The sequence below is a fragment of the Chrysochloris asiatica genome, unplaced genomic scaffold (assembly GCF_000296735.1).
Source record: "Chrysochloris asiatica unplaced genomic scaffold, ChrAsi1.0 scaffold00006, whole genome shotgun sequence".
In the NCBI taxonomy this organism is placed as follows: Eukaryota; Metazoa; Chordata; class Mammalia; order Afrosoricida; family Chrysochloridae; genus Chrysochloris; species Chrysochloris asiatica.
Window position 1 is genome coordinate 40,539,163 of NW_006408524.1, and position 19,677 is coordinate 40,558,839.

Below are 19,677 nucleotides of genomic sequence, written 5' to 3' on the forward strand. Positions count from 1 at the left end.
CATGACAACATGGTGATTTGTTTTTAAGAATGTTTCACAACAAGTATCATCCAGATATAATTATGCAAATATCTCACCCATCTGTCAGACAATTGGAATTTCTTTAAATTGTTAAATTATATTGGCCATATTTCAACTGTAGGATTAGATATACTCTACATATTCAATTAATATAAGAAACAAAAAATCATTCAACACCTGAAGTTAATTTTCATAATTGTGACTATGTGTGCTATCACTTAGGAGCAAGTCAAGTAATTATTGGAATTTTAGTAAAGTAGTATATTATTTATGTAGGGAGTTATAGAACTTTTAGAATGTGGGACTAGATTTTATACACAATTTTACAAACATGTACATAATTATGTTGTAGTTGTTAAGTGCCGTCAAGTCATTTCCGACTCATAGCGACCCAGAACAGGGTTTCTGAAGCTGTAAATCTTTATGGAAGCAGATCGCCTCATCTTTCTCCCGCGGAGCAGCTGGTAGTTTCGAACTGCTGATCTTGTGGTTCGCAGCCCGATTCGTAACCACTACGCTACCAGAGCTCCATATATATATATGTATGTATTATCACTGAGGATTAATTCAAGTAATTGTTGGAATTCTAGTAAAGTAGCAAATTGTATATGTAGGGAGCCATATTAAAGAAATAATGGGATCATATTGATAAGAATGCTACTTTCAGCTAAGCTACAGATTTGGAATTTATACAACAGAACAAAACATAAGTTGTATGAGCCTAGGCTTTATAAAATTTTCTTCAAATTATGTTCTATAAATTATAGATCTATGATTTGTTATTCAGAAATTATATATATATATATATATACATAAACACCATTATAGAATAAGTGAACTATTAGAGTAGTACCAAAAATAAAATAATATTGAAATGCCTTATTTACTAATTTAAAAGTCTTACTATTTTATGGAGTGCTGGTGTGGCACTTTGGGTTAATGCACTGGACTGCAAAAACCATAAGGTCAGTGGTTCTAGCTCACCAGCCACTCCTTGGAAACCCTAAACAGGGTCACTATGAGTCAGAATTGATTCAATGGCACTTAACAGTAACAACAACAATTATTGTATAGGCATTCTGGTGTAGCATTGCAAGATAAGCACTGAACTGTTAACTGTAAGGTTGGTTGTTCAAATCTATCAGGCACTCCTTGAAAATCCTATACAGATCGCTTTAAGTTGGAAGCAACTAAAGAAAAACAAAACAAAACAAAAACTTATATAAAGTCGTTTTTTTCTTCCTGCAATAATGCTAATCTTTTTATCTTTGTGTTGTATTTTTTTTTTTTTGCAGTGTTGTAATATACGTTTTTGAAACGACAAACTCACATCCATATCCATTTCATGTTGAGAGATTATGTATTTTGAAAACTAGAGACATTTTATCATGAAATATGCCATGTGGAATCTTTGAAGCATAGAATTCTACGAAACACTGGAACAAAGAATTCTTCATCTGGTATGTAAGAGAGCTCCTCACCTCCACAATGACTAATCAGGAAAAATGGGCCCATCTTAGCCCCTCAGAATTTTCACAACTTCAGAAATATGCTGAATGTAAGTATATATACTGATAATATCATTTATTTTGCCTTTATGCTACAGAAGGCATCAATTATTTATAAGAAATCACAGGATATGCTCATTATGAGGGTAGATGGAAATGAGTGTTTTATGCAGATTAATGAGGTTGAGCTGAGACTACCTTTACAAAAAGAGGTAAACTTAAATACCAATTAATGAAGGTAAATAAATTAGGATGCTAGATTCAAAGCTAAACTGGTAACAGCTCAGCTGTAATAGGTGTAAAACAATGTGAGAGATTGAGAGGGTTAATGTAGACCTATAATACTGTCACATAAAAAAGGGTCAACAGGAGCAGGAAAATAGTAATGAAGAAATTTAAAAAAAAAGCAGTTAATCTTTAGTAAATATGATCTGATTTGTAGATCATAAAGAAAAGACAAAGTAACGTTGGTTTTCTTAGGAAACCTAACATTTCAAATGAACCTGGGATTAGGAAATCATAGATATAGTGTAGAAATAGAATTAGATGTCATCAGTCAAATGAAGAGAAGTTGGCAGGGCCTTGACCCAACTAGTTTAATGTGTATATAAAATTTAAAAAACAGGTAGTATAATACTGCTGGATAAGCATTGGACTGCAAGGTCATCAGTTCAAACTCACCAGCCACTTCTCAGAAACCCTTCATAGGGTCACTATGAATTGGAAGTGATTTAACAGTATACAACAACAACATTGTAAATACTATCTTTTTTTTAGACATTCTCAATTGGTTTACAAGTTATTTGTTTTTTCCCCCCAAGATTTTGTGCAATAATTTTACTTCATAGTAGAGGTTCAGTGATAAATGTTAATAGCAACTGTGTTAAGGAATTGAAAAGGGAAGGAAGTAATAATAGGAGACACTGAAAAGCTTGGATAAGGATGACTCAAAATATAGTAACACATAGAAAATTTAATAAGAACTTGAGATTGGAGGATATGACATGATGACTGGGAAAATAAAATGCAAGAAATGGAAAACAGAGAAAGAATGAATAACAATAGTGAAAGAAGCAGAATTTTAATAACTTCAATCCATATGTAGAGAGGAAGCATTGCCTATAGGGTTGGCCATCAGGAATGACTTGACCATCATGATAAAAGAGAGGAAGAAAAAATTCTTAAACACAGAAAGGAGGTTTAGAATAGTAAGAAGCAGGTGAAACAGTAACAGTGAATAATAGCACTCCCATTCAATGGGTACATTAGAATTTTAATAAATACTGATGGATGTCACTTGGAAGGGACAGTTTCCCAGGTGCTCAAGAGTATAGATATTTCAAGGAGTAAAGGATACTAGCAGATATTTGAAAATCAATATGTCCATGTGCATTTTCTTAGTCAACATTAATAAAAATGCAACTAGTATCATGTGAGGTTAAAAATTTGTTGACATTAAATGTAGTCCTCATGCTATAAAGTGGTTCACCAAAAACATAATGGATAACTATTCTGTAAGAAAACTTTTGCCTAGAATGGCACCCTCCTTGTTTCTTATCTGCATTTTTTTTATTCAGCCATTTCTAAATTGTTTCCTAAGAAATATTCAACTTATCTTTTATAATTTCTCTATGATTTTTGCTACTCTGGAATATCTCACCAGTAAGTAATATTTCTGATTACTAAAGAAGTAATATCTTCTTTAGGAGGATATTCAGCTTGGTGCTGCAGGAAATATAAATATAACTGCATATGAATGTTTTCTTTACGGGATTTACAGTTTAATGGATATGATAAATTAATAGATAAATGACTCTATCTAAGCAGAATGTTGGGAGTCTTGGTGTGTCACTGTGAGTTATTATGCTGGACTGCAAAGTTGGTTTGAACCACAAAGTTAGTGATTCAAGCTCACCAGGTGCTCCTAGGAAACCCTATACAGGATCACCATGGGTCGGAACCAACTTGACGGCACCTAACAACAACAACAACAACAACAACAATAACAAGCAGAATATTGTAAGTTTAGCATTCTTTAGGGTTTAGAATTCAGTCGGAGATGGAGAAAGAAGACGAAGTTTTTATGACAAATGGGGATTTAGAAATGATTCTCGAAAAGCAGGATTAGATAAATAGGTAAGAGAAAATATGAAAAAAAAAGGAAAATTCAGCATCTCTTTGAAGAAGATAGATCAGTTACATTAGTCAGATCACAAATGATAAATGGAGTTGATGCTATTAATAAAAACAAACCAAAAAAATGAGATGAAATAAAACTATGGAATGCTGAACTTAAATATTGTGGAGATAGATAGTGAGGAATTATTGTAGGGTTATTGATAGTGGAGGGACATGAGCAATGATTCATAAAGTTAAATTTGGTAATCAAAAGTGGTATATTGTAATGAAAATGTATTAGAGGCAGTACAGTTAGCAAGCTATTGTAATGGACTATATAATTTTAGTGATGAAAAATTACCAGAGAAGTGGAGACTCAGATTTTTTAGTATTAGAACTAATAGAACTGACCCTAGAGCAAGTAATAAAATATAAAGATTGATAAGGAAGATGAAGAATATGAATTTCATTTGGTTTTGATTTTGATGATTATTGTGAGAAAGCACATTTGGAAAAGTCAATGAAAAGAGACAAGTACGTAAAGAAGACATTTAGTTTGGTTCAGGTAATGTTGAATTTGGCTTGATACTAAAATAGTTTTTCCAATGTCTGGGTATATTAAACAAAAGCTGCTTATGTAGTCATTAACGTACAATGTCACTGTTAAATGCCATCAAGTCCGTTCCAACTCATAGTCATCCAATATAGGGTATCTAAGGAGTTGCTGGTGGGTTTGAACTGTGACCTTATGTTAGCAAACCATTGCTTATTCCAAATATAAATTATTTCCATAATAGCTACAAAATCATTTATAATGATTGTTGCTCAGATTTTAAATTTTTCTTTGTATTTGTAAGCAGACAGATATTTCTACTAAAGTATTAAACATATTTCAGGTAGCTACTTTCATTTTATTAGCTAAGATATATGTTGTTGTTTTTGTTGTTAATTGCTGTCGAGTTGGTGCCAACCCATAGCGACCCTCTGTAGGATTTCTGAGGAGCCACTGGTGATCTTGAACCGCCAACCCTGCTGTTCAAACCAACTTTGCAGTCCAGCACAATAACCCATAGCGCCATACCAGTCTACACTTATTTATATCATATGAATCAATTTATGGGAATATCCAGGACTGGTGGTAATGAAATGACCAAAAATGGAAAAATTATACCATGTTGATTTATAAGAGTTCAATAAATTGATAGTAGTAAGTGTCAAAGTGAATGTGAAATAGTAAAGGAGTTTTATGAGAAGACAGGAGTACCAGTCTGGTGCTGTAGGAAAAGCATTAGTCCTCAAGGTTGGTGGTTCAGCCCACTAGCCGTCCCTCAGGAACCCTATACAAGGTCACTGTGAGTCAGAATTGTCTGGACAGCACTTAATCACAACACGAGAAAGATAAACTATCAGTAGTACAAAATGACATGGTGAGTGTAAAACTTCACCAAAAGACAAATTAACAGGTTAACTATGAGTCGAAAAAGAAAATAGTGTCTATTCCATGATCATGAGACTTTTTCCTGTTTTCAAATAATCAAGATCTCAAAAAACGTGCTAGACTTACTCCTTTGAGAAGTTCCTGTGTGATCAGAAAGCAAAGCAAATAGTGACTCGAATACATCCTTGTGTAAGAAATTGTCCTTGTCAAAATATAACTGCTAACAAACTTATTATTGAGAAAGTTATAATATTAGTACATTTCTCATGCTCTTCACTTCGTTTGACCAAGTTTATCAGTGGCCTTCTAGGGTTCATGTGTGATGCTGTATTACAATAATCCAAAAGTAGTGTTCCTCCTTACGACTCTATTGTAAAAGTGCCCTAGTGGATTCACTTTCTTGACTTTACTTATATTGCGTTTTTCAATAAGAAATTGTTTAGATACCTGGTATGGCACTGTAAGATAAGTAATGGACTACCAACTACAAGATCAGCTCTTCAAACCCAGCAGCTGCTACTTGGAAACTCTTCACAGGGTCGTTATGAGTCAGAAATTACTCTAACGCACATAATGGCAATAACAATATACATTGTTGTTATTGGTAAGCACTGTTGAGTCAGTTCCAATCCATAGAGACCCTGAATAAGGTCTGAGAAGCAGCTGGTGAGATTGAACCACTGACCTTGTGGGTCAAAGAGACTTTGTGGTCCACCACATTAACCCACAACACCACACCAGGACTCCAACAATATACATTAAATAAGCAAAAATTTTAACAAACAAAGAAGCAACTTGTTGATTTAGAGTTGAATTTACATCTTAACATTGTATGCAACATATATCACCTAAATGAATTTGGATGTTTTTTGGGGGTGGGACTATGAATTCTTTGGTAAGATGAATGAGCTCATGGGGCTTCTATCAGTAAACTCCAAATCATTCTCTGTTGGATCATCACTTCTTAAGTTATTTATTTGATGTTGGATTCTCTCCTTAGTTATAATATACACTGCAACTCTGAATAGTTCCACAAGCTCCAGACTTTTTTCATTATTAATTGAGCTAAACAGAGATATTTTGCACAGCTTATCATGTGAGGTAGCTGGCATAGCAAACAGCTTGTATTCAAATCCTGCATCTGCCCTTATTTGGATAACTGACTTTGGAATTACTTAACATCTCTGTGTCTCATTGATTACAATTTTAAAGAGGGAAAAGTACCAAATATGTCAAGTGTTTTAAGTATTAAATGAAATGAGTTAATTGATGTGAAGTACACCTATGCCTCGCTTATCGACTAGTTATCTGACATTTCACATTTACAACAATTGTGGAAAATGTACTATCCAACTATTTTGCATATTAATGAGGCAGCAGACATGGCAGAAATATCTGCAGAGTGTCCCCTCCTGCAAGAATAGTCTCTGAAAATCTCCGGAAGCTAGGCCGCACTACCTCATGCCTTCCGTGCCCTTCTGCTGGTGGGAGCACCTCCTTCAGCTGCTGCTAGGGACCTTCTCTGTAGCCATGGCTCCTGGGAATTCACAGGCAGCACTGAGCCAGTGCTTATGTGGTGTTGAGTCCCAGTAGCTCAAAACTGCTGTGGGATGGTGATAGAGGAAAGAGTCATCAGAGAGAGTGTTTGGAAGAAATGCATGTGAGTTTAATGACATCCCAAAGTAAGTCATATGGTCTGAGGACTCTGCCTTGGTGAGGTCAAGTGTGTGATCAGGCTCTCAGGCATTTGAAGGAATACTGAGCCTTGGTGACTTGCCAGGATCAGAGGGAAGAGCAGGTTCTAAGATCATGAACAAAGGATTTGCAGGGATGGTAGCAAAGTCCTGGAGGCTGCTCCATGAAGGAAGCTATGACTCAGCATGGAAGGATGGTGAAGTGGTTAAGCTGTGGTTCCTCTAGTCATTAAGCCTGGCTTGATCTAGTTTTGTCTCTTCCATGCATCTTTCCCTGTAGAGGAATAATTCATAACTGGATTCATCACAGTGATGGGCTTATCAGTAATCCTAGCTGTTATTATTTCTATGATTATGTTTTCTAAATAAAAGTATGAGACAAATGTTGTTGTTAATTCCCATTGAGTCGATTCCTACCTATAGCAACCCTGTATAGGGTTTCCAAGGAGCAGCTGGTGAGCTTGAACCACCGACCTTGAGGTTCAAACAGACTTTGCAGTCCAGTGCATTAAACCCATAGTGCCACACCAGGACTAATAGGTGGTCTGAAAGCAGGGGAAAGAATTCTCCATTTTCATATAATGTTGGTTTTCACATTATGGATTTTGGAACCTAACCATGTTGTTAAGTAAGGAGTGAGCGTAGTAAGAACAGCACCTGGTAAGTAGTAAATGATATGTAGTTCTAATTACTACCTTCGTAGATAATGAGTGTGTTATGCTGGCTCTTTGAACATATTGTTGATGATCAAGTAAAAGGTACTTCATTACTAAACATGAAGAGCTGGGCCTTCTTTTTTATTTATTTATTTTTTTTCTGCTGTGAAACTTGATTATTCTGACAAGGTAGAAGCTTCTGTTGCTCTTGGAAGCCTTGGTTCTTTGTTGTCCCTGCAAATGCTGAAGGCAGCTAATATGGAGCCAGCTGTGGCTGCCTGCAGCCTGCTGCGACCATGCTCCTGTTTAGGGTTTCAGACTGAGTCACTGCATGGAAAACATTTCCATTGATGTGTGGGAGAGGAGTATAATTTTCTTCGCCATTCTTTCTATGAAGTCATCCAAACTGCTGTTATAAGGTAGAGACCGATCATTCCTGCCATGTAAAGAACAGAGCTTAGAGCATTATTAGTCTCTCAGAGATTCCTTCTGTGGTTCCAGAGTACAGCAAAGGGTTAAGAAACTCTAAAACTTTAAAAAATAATAATATTTTGTACAAAAAAATATCTATATTTCTAAAGCATTTTTTCTTGACCCACATATTGCCACTTAGGATTTGCTTTTTATTTGCTGTTAATAAAGTTTGTTATTCAGTATGTGAATTATTTATGAAAAATACTGTGTTATTATGGTGGGAACACTTCCAAACTTTCATAAATTTTATACTGTTTATAGATACTGGCAGTTTCAAGGATTGCAACATTACATTGAGCTTGTTCTTTTCAATAAGGACCAGTGTGCCTAATATTTGGACTTCATGTACAGTTTCTTCCATTGGAAAGAAGCATGCAGCATGGCATACTGGAAAGAGCACATGCTTTGCAGGGAAACAAATATTTGAAAATATTTAATGCTAGCTCCATTTTCTACTTCTTAGTGGTATAACTTAGGAATATTCTATAAACTATCTGTGCTTGCCTCAGCATTCTTACCTGATAAAAAATAGAGCACCACTTCAAAGTATTGTTGTATAAATTAATGAAATCATCTTCATCATAAAATATAGATTTTTAGTGTCTTGTGCTGAAAAATGTACAATTATTAACTCATTTAATTTTCACAATAAAGGTCAGAACATATAACTTTTATTTCTGGCAAAGCCCTTGGCACATTGGCAAGACTCAGCAAGTACTAAAAAAGTTCAAAATAATAATATTTAGTATGTGTTTGTTGTGAAGACCAATATGTTGAGAAACAGATTATTAACCATGTTTCCTCAAATCTCTCTCAGTCACAGTTCTCTTCCAAAGGATTTTTGCATACACAAGAAGGCAAAGAAGCTGTGCTGCTAACTTAGGCTTTGGCCCCAAAATACCTTTCTGGTCTCTAACTCGGATTTATTAGACTGGACCATGTGTGAACTTCAGAGATGTTCTGCCTAAAATAGAGATAGATGGAAGTGTTCTACCCACACTCCTTGTCCCTGGAACCTCCTTCATTGAAGCAATTTTAGTAAAAATATGTCTAAGCTCTTTTCTATTTCAAGGATATTTATTCCTCCCCTTAGAAACTGCACCCACTAGCATGAATCTCTAATTGTGCCTTTGAGGTATGTTTTGTGCTGGATCCATACAAGATGGAATAAAGAGAATGAAGAGAGAGAAGAATCACCCTCTCCCATGTGTGTATTCAATTTGATGTTAAATTTATATTACACCCTAGTCCTCTTTTCTACTTTGCCATGCTGGGATTAGCTTTTATTTCTGGCCCACAGTCCTATGCTAGATTGACCCTATTTTGGGAGACCAAGACAATTATGGAAAGTTCTTTGTACAACAGAATAGGAAAAATATCATTAAACTATTTAGCATTGTGGTTCAGAGCACAAAATTGTGTGTCAGATAAAACGAGATTTGAGTTCTAGCACTAAGAAAAACACTTTAGTTTCCCGAACAATATTGTAGGATTGCATACTTGATTAAAAGTAAAACTGAATAGAAAATATATAGGATGTAATATGTTATTTTTAAGATAAGGATCATCAAGACAGTGGGGGCTGAGGTAGTTATGTGTCAAATATAAACTTGAAAAAATTTATTTAGGATTACCAAATTGTATGACTTACTTAAAATATATTTACTTATTTGATAAACCTAGGTTTTGCCCTGACACTTGGTCTGCAATTTGAATTGGAAACTGTATTTTAGATAATGCATGTCTTCCATTTCTGACCCTGATTCTCTGATTTGCACTGATTAACTCATCAGTTTCTGGTTGTGACCCAGGTTGTGAAATATATGTTGTTTGCCTAATCTTTTTTATTTTTTTTTCTCCTCATCTCTTTCTGGCTCTGGTTCCTAATTGTTGTCATGACTCAGACCAAATTTCCTGGTGTTGGCTTTTCTGGGTCCATATGCCTTAAATCTTACAGTGGTAAAAAAAAAAAAAAAAAAAAAGTAAAAACTATGGATGTCTAAATTTCCATTTGTTTTGGTTAGGTGCCATTGAGTCAGTTCTGACTCATAGTAACCTTATGCACAACAGAATAAAACACTGCCCAATACTGTGTCTTCCTCACAATTACTGTTACACTTGAGCCCATTGTTGTTGCCTCTGTGCCAATTTTTGCAGACCCTACACTTTATCCTTCTCGCTGGAGAAGGATGTCATGCCGGGTAAGGTGGAGGGTCAGAGAAAAAGAGGAAGACCCCCAACGAGATGGATCAGCCAGGTTGCATCATTGATGGCATCAAGTGTGGCGGCGGTAGGGAGGTTGGCCCAGGATCGGACATTGTTTATTTTTGCTGTGCATGGGGTCGCTATGAGTCGGTTCTGACTCGATGGCACCTGACAACAACAACAATAACACTTTATCAAGTATGATGTACTTCTCCAGGGACTGGTCATTCATAATATCATTTCCAAAGTACGAGAGACAGAGTCTCACCACCCTGGCTTCTAAAGAGCATTTTGGTTCTACTTCTTTCAATCAGATTTGTTTGTTTTCCATCAGTCCATGGTATTTTCAATATTCTTCTCCAGTACATAACTCAAAGGCACCAATTCTATCATCTTCCTTACTCATTGTCCAACTTTCACAGGTATATGTTGTTGTTGTTGTTAAGTGCTGTTGAGTCGATTCCAACCCATAGCGACCCTATATAGGGTTTCCAAGGAGCAGCTGGTGAGCTTGAACCACTGACTTTGCAGTTCAAATGACTTTGCAGTCTGACACATTAGCCCACAGCATGACACCAGGACTCCATAGGCTGCTGAAAATCATGGCTTGGGTCATGCACAATTTTGTCCTCAAACTGGTATATTTGCACATGAACACTTTAAAGCAACTTTGTGCAGCAGATTTGCCTAATGTAATGCATCCTTTGGTGTCTTGGCTGCTGCTTCCATGTGTGTTGATTGTGGATTCAAGCAAAATGAAGTCTTTGGCAACTTCAATCTTTTTTACCATTTATCATGGTCCGGTTGTGAGGATCTCTGTTTTCTTAACATTGAGGTGTAATCCAGATTACACCTATAATTTGTGATTTTCATTAGTAAGTGTTTTTTAGTCTTCTTTGCTTCCAGAAAGCAAGGTTGTATTATCTTCATATTGCAAGTTGTTAATGTGTCTTCCTCTAGTCCTAATTAGAGGGTTTCTGAGACTTCAAATCTTTAAGGAGCAGAAAACCATATTTCCTGTCCTGTTCACACCTCCCACCCTTGGCATGGAGTGGCTGGCAGTCTTGAACTGTGGATCTTGTGGTCTGGGCTCCATTTCTTATCATATGGAGCCACTGTACTCTTGTGTCTTCCCATTGTTGTTGTTGTTGTTAAGTGCCATTGAGTTGATTTTGAGTTTGAATTGCCTCTGGTGAGTTTGAATTGGAAAGTTTGTGGTTCAAACCAACTTTCAGTCCAGTGCCTATCCTATAGCACCACACCAGGATTCCACACAAACATATAGTCAATTTAATCCCTGTGTATTCCATATAGTGAGGTTCATGTGTATAGTTGCCTTTTATGCTTTTTAAAAAAGGTATTTGAAATGAATGAGTCATTGGTCTTTCAAAACTGTCATGCAATCTCCAGCACCATTTCTATCACCAGGGCTATGTTTACTAACTACTGATCCTTCCTCTTTGTTTCTAATCTTCACATTCCAATCACCTGTAATTATCAATATACCTTGATTGCATGTTTGATCTATTTCAGACTGTAGAAGTTGGTAATATTTGTTGGCTTTAGTGATTGGTTCATGAACTTGAATAATAGTGATATTAACTTGTCTTCCTTGTAGATATGGATCTTATTCTATCACAGATAGTGTTGTACTTCAAGATGTTGTTGTTGTTGTTATGTGCCATCGAGTCGGTTCCGACCCATAGCGACCCTGTATAGGGTTTCCGAGGGTGTAAATCTTTACAGGAGTAGAAAGTCTCATCTTTCTCCCGCGGAGCGGCTGGTAGTTTCGAACCGCTGACCTTAAGGTTCACAGCCCGATTCATAACCACTACACTACCAGAGCTCCTTGTACTTCAAGATAGGTCTTGAAATGTTCTTTTTGACAAAGAATGGGACAACCTTCCTTTTCTATTTGTCCTTCCTGGCATAGTAAACCATATGATTATCTGATTCAAAATGACCCATACCAGTCCATGTCAATTCACTAATTCCTTAGATAGATTATGTGTTCCATTTAATTTTTGACAACTTCCAATTTTCCTAGATTCATTTGTCCTACATTGCATGTTTTGGTTATGAATGAATATTTGCAGCTGTTTCTCTTCTTTTCGAGTTGTACCTCTTTAGCAAATGGTCTCGATTGCTTTACTCCATTCACAGTATCATTGTCGACTGTACTTTCAGACAGCATCTCTTCCCCAGTCATATTTTGAGTGTCTTCCAGTGTGAGGGGCTCATCTTTCAGCACTATGTTTGACAGTATTCTAGTGTTAATAATGTTTTCATCTTCGGACACTGTATCTGACAATATTCATAAGGCCTTCAGTGGCTAAACATTCAGAGTAGTCCTCTCCTTCTTCCTAGTCTGTTTTAATCTGGAAGCTCAGCTGAAACCTGTCCACCATGGGTGACTCTGTTGATATTTAAAATACTGGTGGCTCACTTACCAGCATTACAGGAGCATGCAAGCCCCATAGTTTGACTAACTAGCATATGAGTAGTAGGCATTTTCACTGCACAATACCATAAACACAATTTTCAATGATGCTCAAACATGCATAATTTTTAACTTTTCTTACTTACCAAAAATAGAATTGTGTTTACATTTCTGGGAAAACCAACTTTAATATTAAAGTTATGATTTCTGTGTCATACTGATCGATATAAGCTAGAGTATGCTATTACTGAAAGGAAATTCGTGAAACCTTTGTTGCTTACAAAAACAGATGTTTAGTTCTTGTTCATCTTGCATTCCAATCTGAGTCAGCAAGAAGTTGACTTGCTCTCACTCAAGTTCCCAATCAGACAGACATAATTATGAACTCTAAATACAAATATAACAAAACTCGCTGCCATCAAGTAGATTCCTACACATAGGGCTCTATATTGGGTTTCTGAGGCTATACATCTTTATAAGAGCAGAAAGCCTCATCTTTCTTCCACAGAGTAGTTGGTTTTTCAACTGTCAATCTTGCGATTAGCAGTACAGTGCTTATTCCACATTGCCACAGTCTAGAATTGGCAGAGAATTATGGACTGAAATGTCCCTTACTTCCAAAAATATTCATTACACCTTTTATATTACCTTGCTTGGGAATGGGTCTTGAATAATGTTATAGATCAAATTAACCTAAGGACATACTTCTGCAGGGCAGGTCCTAATTCAATCATAGTTGTATGCTTATGAAAAAGAAGATAAATAGAAAGACAGACATAGGGGGCAAAGAGCCATAGAAAGATGCATCTACAAGCCAAGGAACACTAAGAAACACCTAGAACGATCAGAAGTTGAGAGAAACTGACATGTTTACTTGAACTTGTAGCCTACAGAAGTGTGAGAAAATACATTTCTGTTGTTTGAAGACACTAAGTTTGTGGTATATTGTTATTGCAGTCCTAGGAATTTAATGCATAAAAGCAAAAATGAGAGCTTGTCAATTGGGTGATAGCACTTCAAGTTTTCCTCTCTTTATGATATGCTCGTATTTCTTTGCTCTAAGAAATTAGTTTGGACACATCTAATTACAAAGAAGTAGAGAATTGTGTTTCGTCTTGTACAGTGTTAGGGGTGAATTGAAATTTCTGTGTAGACTATTAAGTTGCCAGCATCACATGCATAAAACATGGACCTACCACTTACTCTGAACCACAAGGTTGGTGCTTCAAGATCACCAGCTGTCCCTCAGGAACCCTACACAGGGTCATAATGAGTTGAAACCTACTTGATGGCACTTAACAATAACAACAACTATCTTCACAGAAGCAGATTGTCACATTTTTCTCCTGCAAAAACACTGGTGGGTTCGAACCACTGACCTTTCAGTTAATGGCTGAGAGTTTAACCACTACACCACCAAGGTTCCAAGGATAATGTCTATCTATAGACAATAACTGTTTACATTATTATTATTATTATGACATAACCAAAATTGTTACTAAGGCTAATCTATATTGCATTATATTCTTCATTCTTAATTCATTTATAGCTTAATTGTTCATTGTCATTCACTGGAATTTCCCCAAATACCAACATTATAGTAGGAAGTGTCACAATATAAATGGTATTCAGGTTAAAGGAATATTATTCATTGGTCATTTATTTGGACAACAATATTGGGTACATTTACTGCTATCCATGTGCTCGACTCCTGGTAATGTAAAAAATATATATATAGAGATATTTCAATCAAAGAGTTTTCTGACTGTTAAGAGCAACAGATATGGTAGTAAAAGATAATTAAGCATTGAAATACTTTCTCAGAATGGTATCTGTGCAAGACTCTAAGAGATCCTTTGACTCTGCTTTATGTGGATAAGAGTAGGATGTAGGAAATAAATTTTCATTTAAATTAAATATGAAATAAGAAGAATAGAGTTACAGAAGCTCCAATGGAATGGGAAAAATCTGACATATCAGTAAATAATTAGAAATGTGTCTTTCTGTGTAAGTTTGTACATGCCTTTTCATGAGCATGCATGTAGGTATGTATAAGAATTAGAAATAAGACTGGCAAACAGTTATGTCACGTGACATTGAGGATATTAATTGGGGAGAGAGTGACATAATAGGATTTGGATTTTGAAAGAAGCAAATACACAATATTTTGGATGGAAGGGATACTAAAAATACATAGCAGGATATTTTACTCCTCAGTGTTTTAAGTGTTGTGCTGCTAGCTTCAACGTTAGCAGTTTGAACTCACCAGCTGCTCTGTGAGAGAAAGATGAGGCTGTTTGGAAACTGTAGGTGACAGTTTTACTTTGTCCTGTAGGGTCACTATGAGTTGGAATCTACTCAATGACAGAGGCTTACTTTTAGCTCATTGATTGTATGGAATTACACTAAGATGAAGGCATTGTTGACAGAGAGGTAAGTTTATATTCAAAAAAGTATTTACACCAAATGTAATCACCAATTGTCTATGAAGACTAATTAAGGAAGACAGGGTGTTTCATGCTTGACAAAGTAAACTAAGAAATCAAATTCAGGAACAGAATACAAAGATCAGGTTTACAGAAAACAACAAGTGACTTGAGTAAGATAGAACTCAGGTACTTAGGTCTACAGGTCTAGAACTCAGAAAAGAAATCAGCTGGAGACATAGAATGGGTTTACTTTTGCATGTGGACCCTAATTAGATCATGGGTTTAAATGAGATGGCCCAGTGGCAGCAGACCGAGTAAGGAGAGAAGGATAGAGATGGAATCCTAAATGACATTATGAATAAGAGGTAGTTGGAAGAGATATCCATGAAACAGTTGAGAATACGTAATGAGAAAGGAAGGAGAAAACAAGTGATGAATGGTATTTTAATATGTGAAGATGAAAAATGTTGCCAGAGGTAAGATATCACTTGAGATAATAAAAAATTTCTTCCAGTGATTTTTAACAAGGATTTTTGTTCGTGTAGAATAGTGGGTACAGGGTTTGAACGCGAGAAAAAAAAAAAAAAAAAAAAACAGGCAGTGAGAATATATTATCAGGCAGCATTCACCTGTCAGCTTGTTGTTCATGATGGCTTGCATGTTGCTATGATAATGCAAGCTATTGTCAACAACATTTAAAATACCAGCAGGATTTCCCATGGTAGACAGAAGTCAACAGAGCTTCCAGTTCAAGATAGACAGAAATAATAACCTGGTGATCTCATGCTAAAAGGACTGGCCCATAAAAACTTTTTTTTTTTTAGCAGTGGAACATTGTCTGATATCATGCCAGAAAGATGATCCCCTGAAGCCAACAATCAAAATACAACTAGGGAATAACTGCCTGCTCAAGGTAGAGTTAAACTTCATGATGTGGATATAGTAAAGCTTTCAGGACCTTTATTTGCTGATGTGGCATGATTCAAAATAGGAAGAAAAGTCTGTAAACTCACATTCACATTCTGAATGTGGAATGCACTATGCATAAATCATGGGAATTAGAAACTGTCAAAAATGATTTGGAAGTTGTCAAAAATGCTACCTTAGGTATTAGTCAATTGAAATGGACAATCATGTGCTCTCCCATGTCAGGAATGATGAATTGGAGAGGAACATCATTGCATTCATTATATATATAAAAAAATAATAGTTCATCCTGATGTACAGTGCTGTCAATGATGGATAATATCTATATGCCTACATGGATGATCAGTTAATAAGACTGTGATTCAAATGAATACACCTACTACTGATGTCAAAGATGAAAGATTTTTACCAACTTCTAAAGTATGCAATTGAAAAAAGAAGTAATTAAGATGACTGAAGTTTTAAAGTCACTGCTGATTGAAATGTGAAAGTAGGAAACCAAGAAGTGTTGGTTGTTGGAAAGTATGACCTTGGTGACAGAAAAAATGTTGAAGATTGTGTGATAGAATTTTACAACAGGAATGACCTATTGCTTACAAATACATTTTTTCAACACCATAAATGATTACTATACAAATGGATTTCATGAGATGGTATACATAGGATTCAAATCAATTATATCTATTGAAAGAAACTGTAGAGAAACACAATATCGGTCAGTATTAGGCTAAGAGCCCAGTGTGGATCAAACTGTAAACTGCTCCTTTGCAGGTTCAAAGTAAAGCTGAAGAAAATTAAAACAAGTCCAAGACAGTCAAAGTACAGTATTGAGTATGGCTCATCTTAATAAAGACCATCTGAAGAGTAGATTTGACATTAAACACTAAAGACCAAAGACTAGATAGATAATTTGTGGGATAACGTCAAGAATATCATATATGAAGAAATCAAATGTTAATTAAAAAGACAGAAGAGAGAGAAGACAGAACAATGGGTGTCAGAATAGACTCTGAAACTTGCTATGGAAGATAGGATTGTTGGTGTTAAGTGCCATCCAGTCAGTTCTGAGTCATAGAAAACCTGTATAGGGTTTCTAAGTTGTGGCTAGTGAATTTGAACCACTGACCTTGTGATTCAGACCAACCTTGTTTTCCAGTGCTTTATCCCACAGTGCTACATTAGAATTCCAGAAGGTAGTATACCTAAAGCAAAAGAAGGAAATTATGATGTAAATGAGCTGAATGGGAGATTTCAAAGGGTTACTTGAAACAATGAAGTAGAGAATTGTGATGTGCTATGCAAAGACTTGGAGCTTAGAAAACATGCAGTTAAAAACACTTTTAACATTGAAGGGAAAAAAAAGTACCAAGTTTCAATATTAAATGATTCTGTGGACCTCAATGTGGTGGATTGACACAGTGGCGTAAGCAATGGGTTCAAATATAACAGTTGTGAGGATGGCACAGGTTTGGGCAGTGTTTTGTTCTGTTGTACATGGGATTGCTATGAGTTACAATGGACTCTATGGCACCTAACAAAAATACTGACTAAATATTAAATGATTCAGGAAGTGTCAAAAGACGTTGGAATGAATACGCAGAATTGTTATACCAAAAAGAATTGGTTGACATTCAACCATTTCATGAGAAAGTATATGATCACAACCAATTGAAAGAAGGCTTCAAGAAGGACAGATTATCAATTAAGAAATTTTAATAAAGGGGTACAACTCTGAAAGTACGCACACATTTACAACAAGAAATTTGAAAGATAGCTACCTGCTTAACCACCTGGAAGAGATCCATATTCATGCCCATTCTAAAGAAAGGTGATCCAACAGAATGGAGAAATTATCAAACAATATCATTAGTATCACAAGCAAGTATAATTTCACTGAAGATAATTTAAAGTTTGCAGTAGTGCATCATAGGGGGAACTGTTGGAAATTCACACTGGAATAAGAGAACATGTGCAACAATAGTTTGCATTGTTGATATCTGAAGGATCTTGGCTGAAAGTAGAGAATACCAGAGTGATGTTTACCTGTGTTTTATTGACTATGCAAAGGCATTTGACTTAGTGGATCATAACAAATGATGGAAAACATTGTAAAGAATAAGGATTCTAGAACATTTGAGTTCATATATAAGTTGTACATACACCAAGAGGCTGTAGTCTAAACAGAACAGGGGAATACTGTCTGGTTCAAAATCCAGAAAGGTGTGTGTCAGGGTTATATCTTTTCACTATATTTATTCAATCTTTATACTGAGCAAATAATCCAACAACTGCACCATCTGTAAAAATTGACATTCTCAGAAACCTTAAGGAGGAGTTCTACTCTGTTATATAGGGTTACTATGAGTCAGAATTTACTATATGACAGTGGGTTTAGCCAGAACAATGAACAATTCTATCTTGGAAGAAGTAGAGCCAAAATGATCTGTGGAAGTGAGGATGGTGAGACATCATCTCAAGTACTTTGGATACGTTATCAAGATGTAACAGTACCTTGATAATGACACGATGCTTAGTAAAGGGATAGCAAAATAGTGGGTTAACACAGTAGTTGCAACAGTGGACTTGAATCTAGCAGAGTGTGCGGATTGCATAGTGTTTCATTCTTTTGAATGTCGGGTCACTGTTTAGAAATCAACTTAATGGTATATAAGAACAACAAAAATTATGAAAAGATATAGGAAGAATCATAGCCCAAATTAGTAAGGTAAATAGAGTGGCATGTTCTTCCACATAGGAGAGAAAGAATATTAATACATCTAGAACATAGCAGAAAGATATATCTTATAAAATGAAAGATTTGTGAAGAAAATTTTGGCTCCTTTGACAAAAATCTTGATTGTACTTATTTATTTTTGCAATCTTCTTAAATCCGTCTTGGCAGGATATATTTGTTTTGGCTTGTAGCAAGTTGTAGCCTTTTTAATCTTTAATTTCCTCAACTGTGTAAATTAAGAAAATTGTATAGCCTACTTCTTAAAATGATTGTAAGCATCATTGGGACAAAAGTGTGTTGCAATGCTTTCCAATATGCAAAGCACTATGCTTAATCCCAATAACTAGTCGCTATGAGTCTGAGGAGTCCTGGTGTGGTGCTGTGGGTTAATGTGCCAGACTTCAAAGTCGTTTGAACTGCAAGGTTGGCAGTTCAAGCTCATCAGCTGCTCCTCAGAAACTCCATACAGGGTCGCTATGGGTCGCAACCGACTCAACGGCACTTAACAACAACATGAGTTAGAACTGACTCTATGGCACTTAACAACAATAAAGAACAATACAAAATAGTTATCAATTTTATCATTAGAATGTTTTGGATTCTTTCTTAATTTATCTTTCTTTTAAGACTTGCTTCTCTGTGACTATGTGAGCAATACACTTATGCAGTTAGTGTCCCAATTTTCCTCCTTTACCTCTTAAAGCATTGTGCATCTTTAGATCCTGTAGGTACTTTCCCAGGCATCTTTAGAAGTATATATTATTTTTTTCTCATACCTAAATCTCAGTGATATACATTTCAGGCACAAGCAATCAATGGGAGCCATTACTATAGTATGTTTAATATCTGTTGTGGGTTTTTTGGTAGAAATGAATAACTTTACTGCTACTTTTTAAAATAATTCTTGTATTTATTTATTTAATGTTTTATTATTGTGAATTATGTAATAGTTTACATGGGAGAACATTAGTTTTACATTCATCCTATTGTATATCGTTTCATTGCCATGGTTACAACCAACCAGAGGGTATAC

At 35.7% G+C, this 19,677-nt stretch overlaps 1 protein-coding gene across 1 annotated transcript in view; it reads left to right on the forward strand.

Moving 5' to 3' along the window:
- Positions 1-1,452: 1,452 nt before the first annotated feature.
- DGKB (diacylglycerol kinase, beta 90kDa) overlaps positions 1,453-19,677 on the forward strand; it is a 273,672-nt gene continuing 255,447 nt past the window's right edge. The window contains exon 1 of the mRNA XM_006832292.1: positions 1,453-1,579. Coding sequence (XP_006832355.1) covers positions 1,510-1,579 — 70 coding nt within the window. The 5' untranslated portion in view covers positions 1,453-1,509. The remainder of the gene's footprint in view (positions 1,580-19,677) is intronic.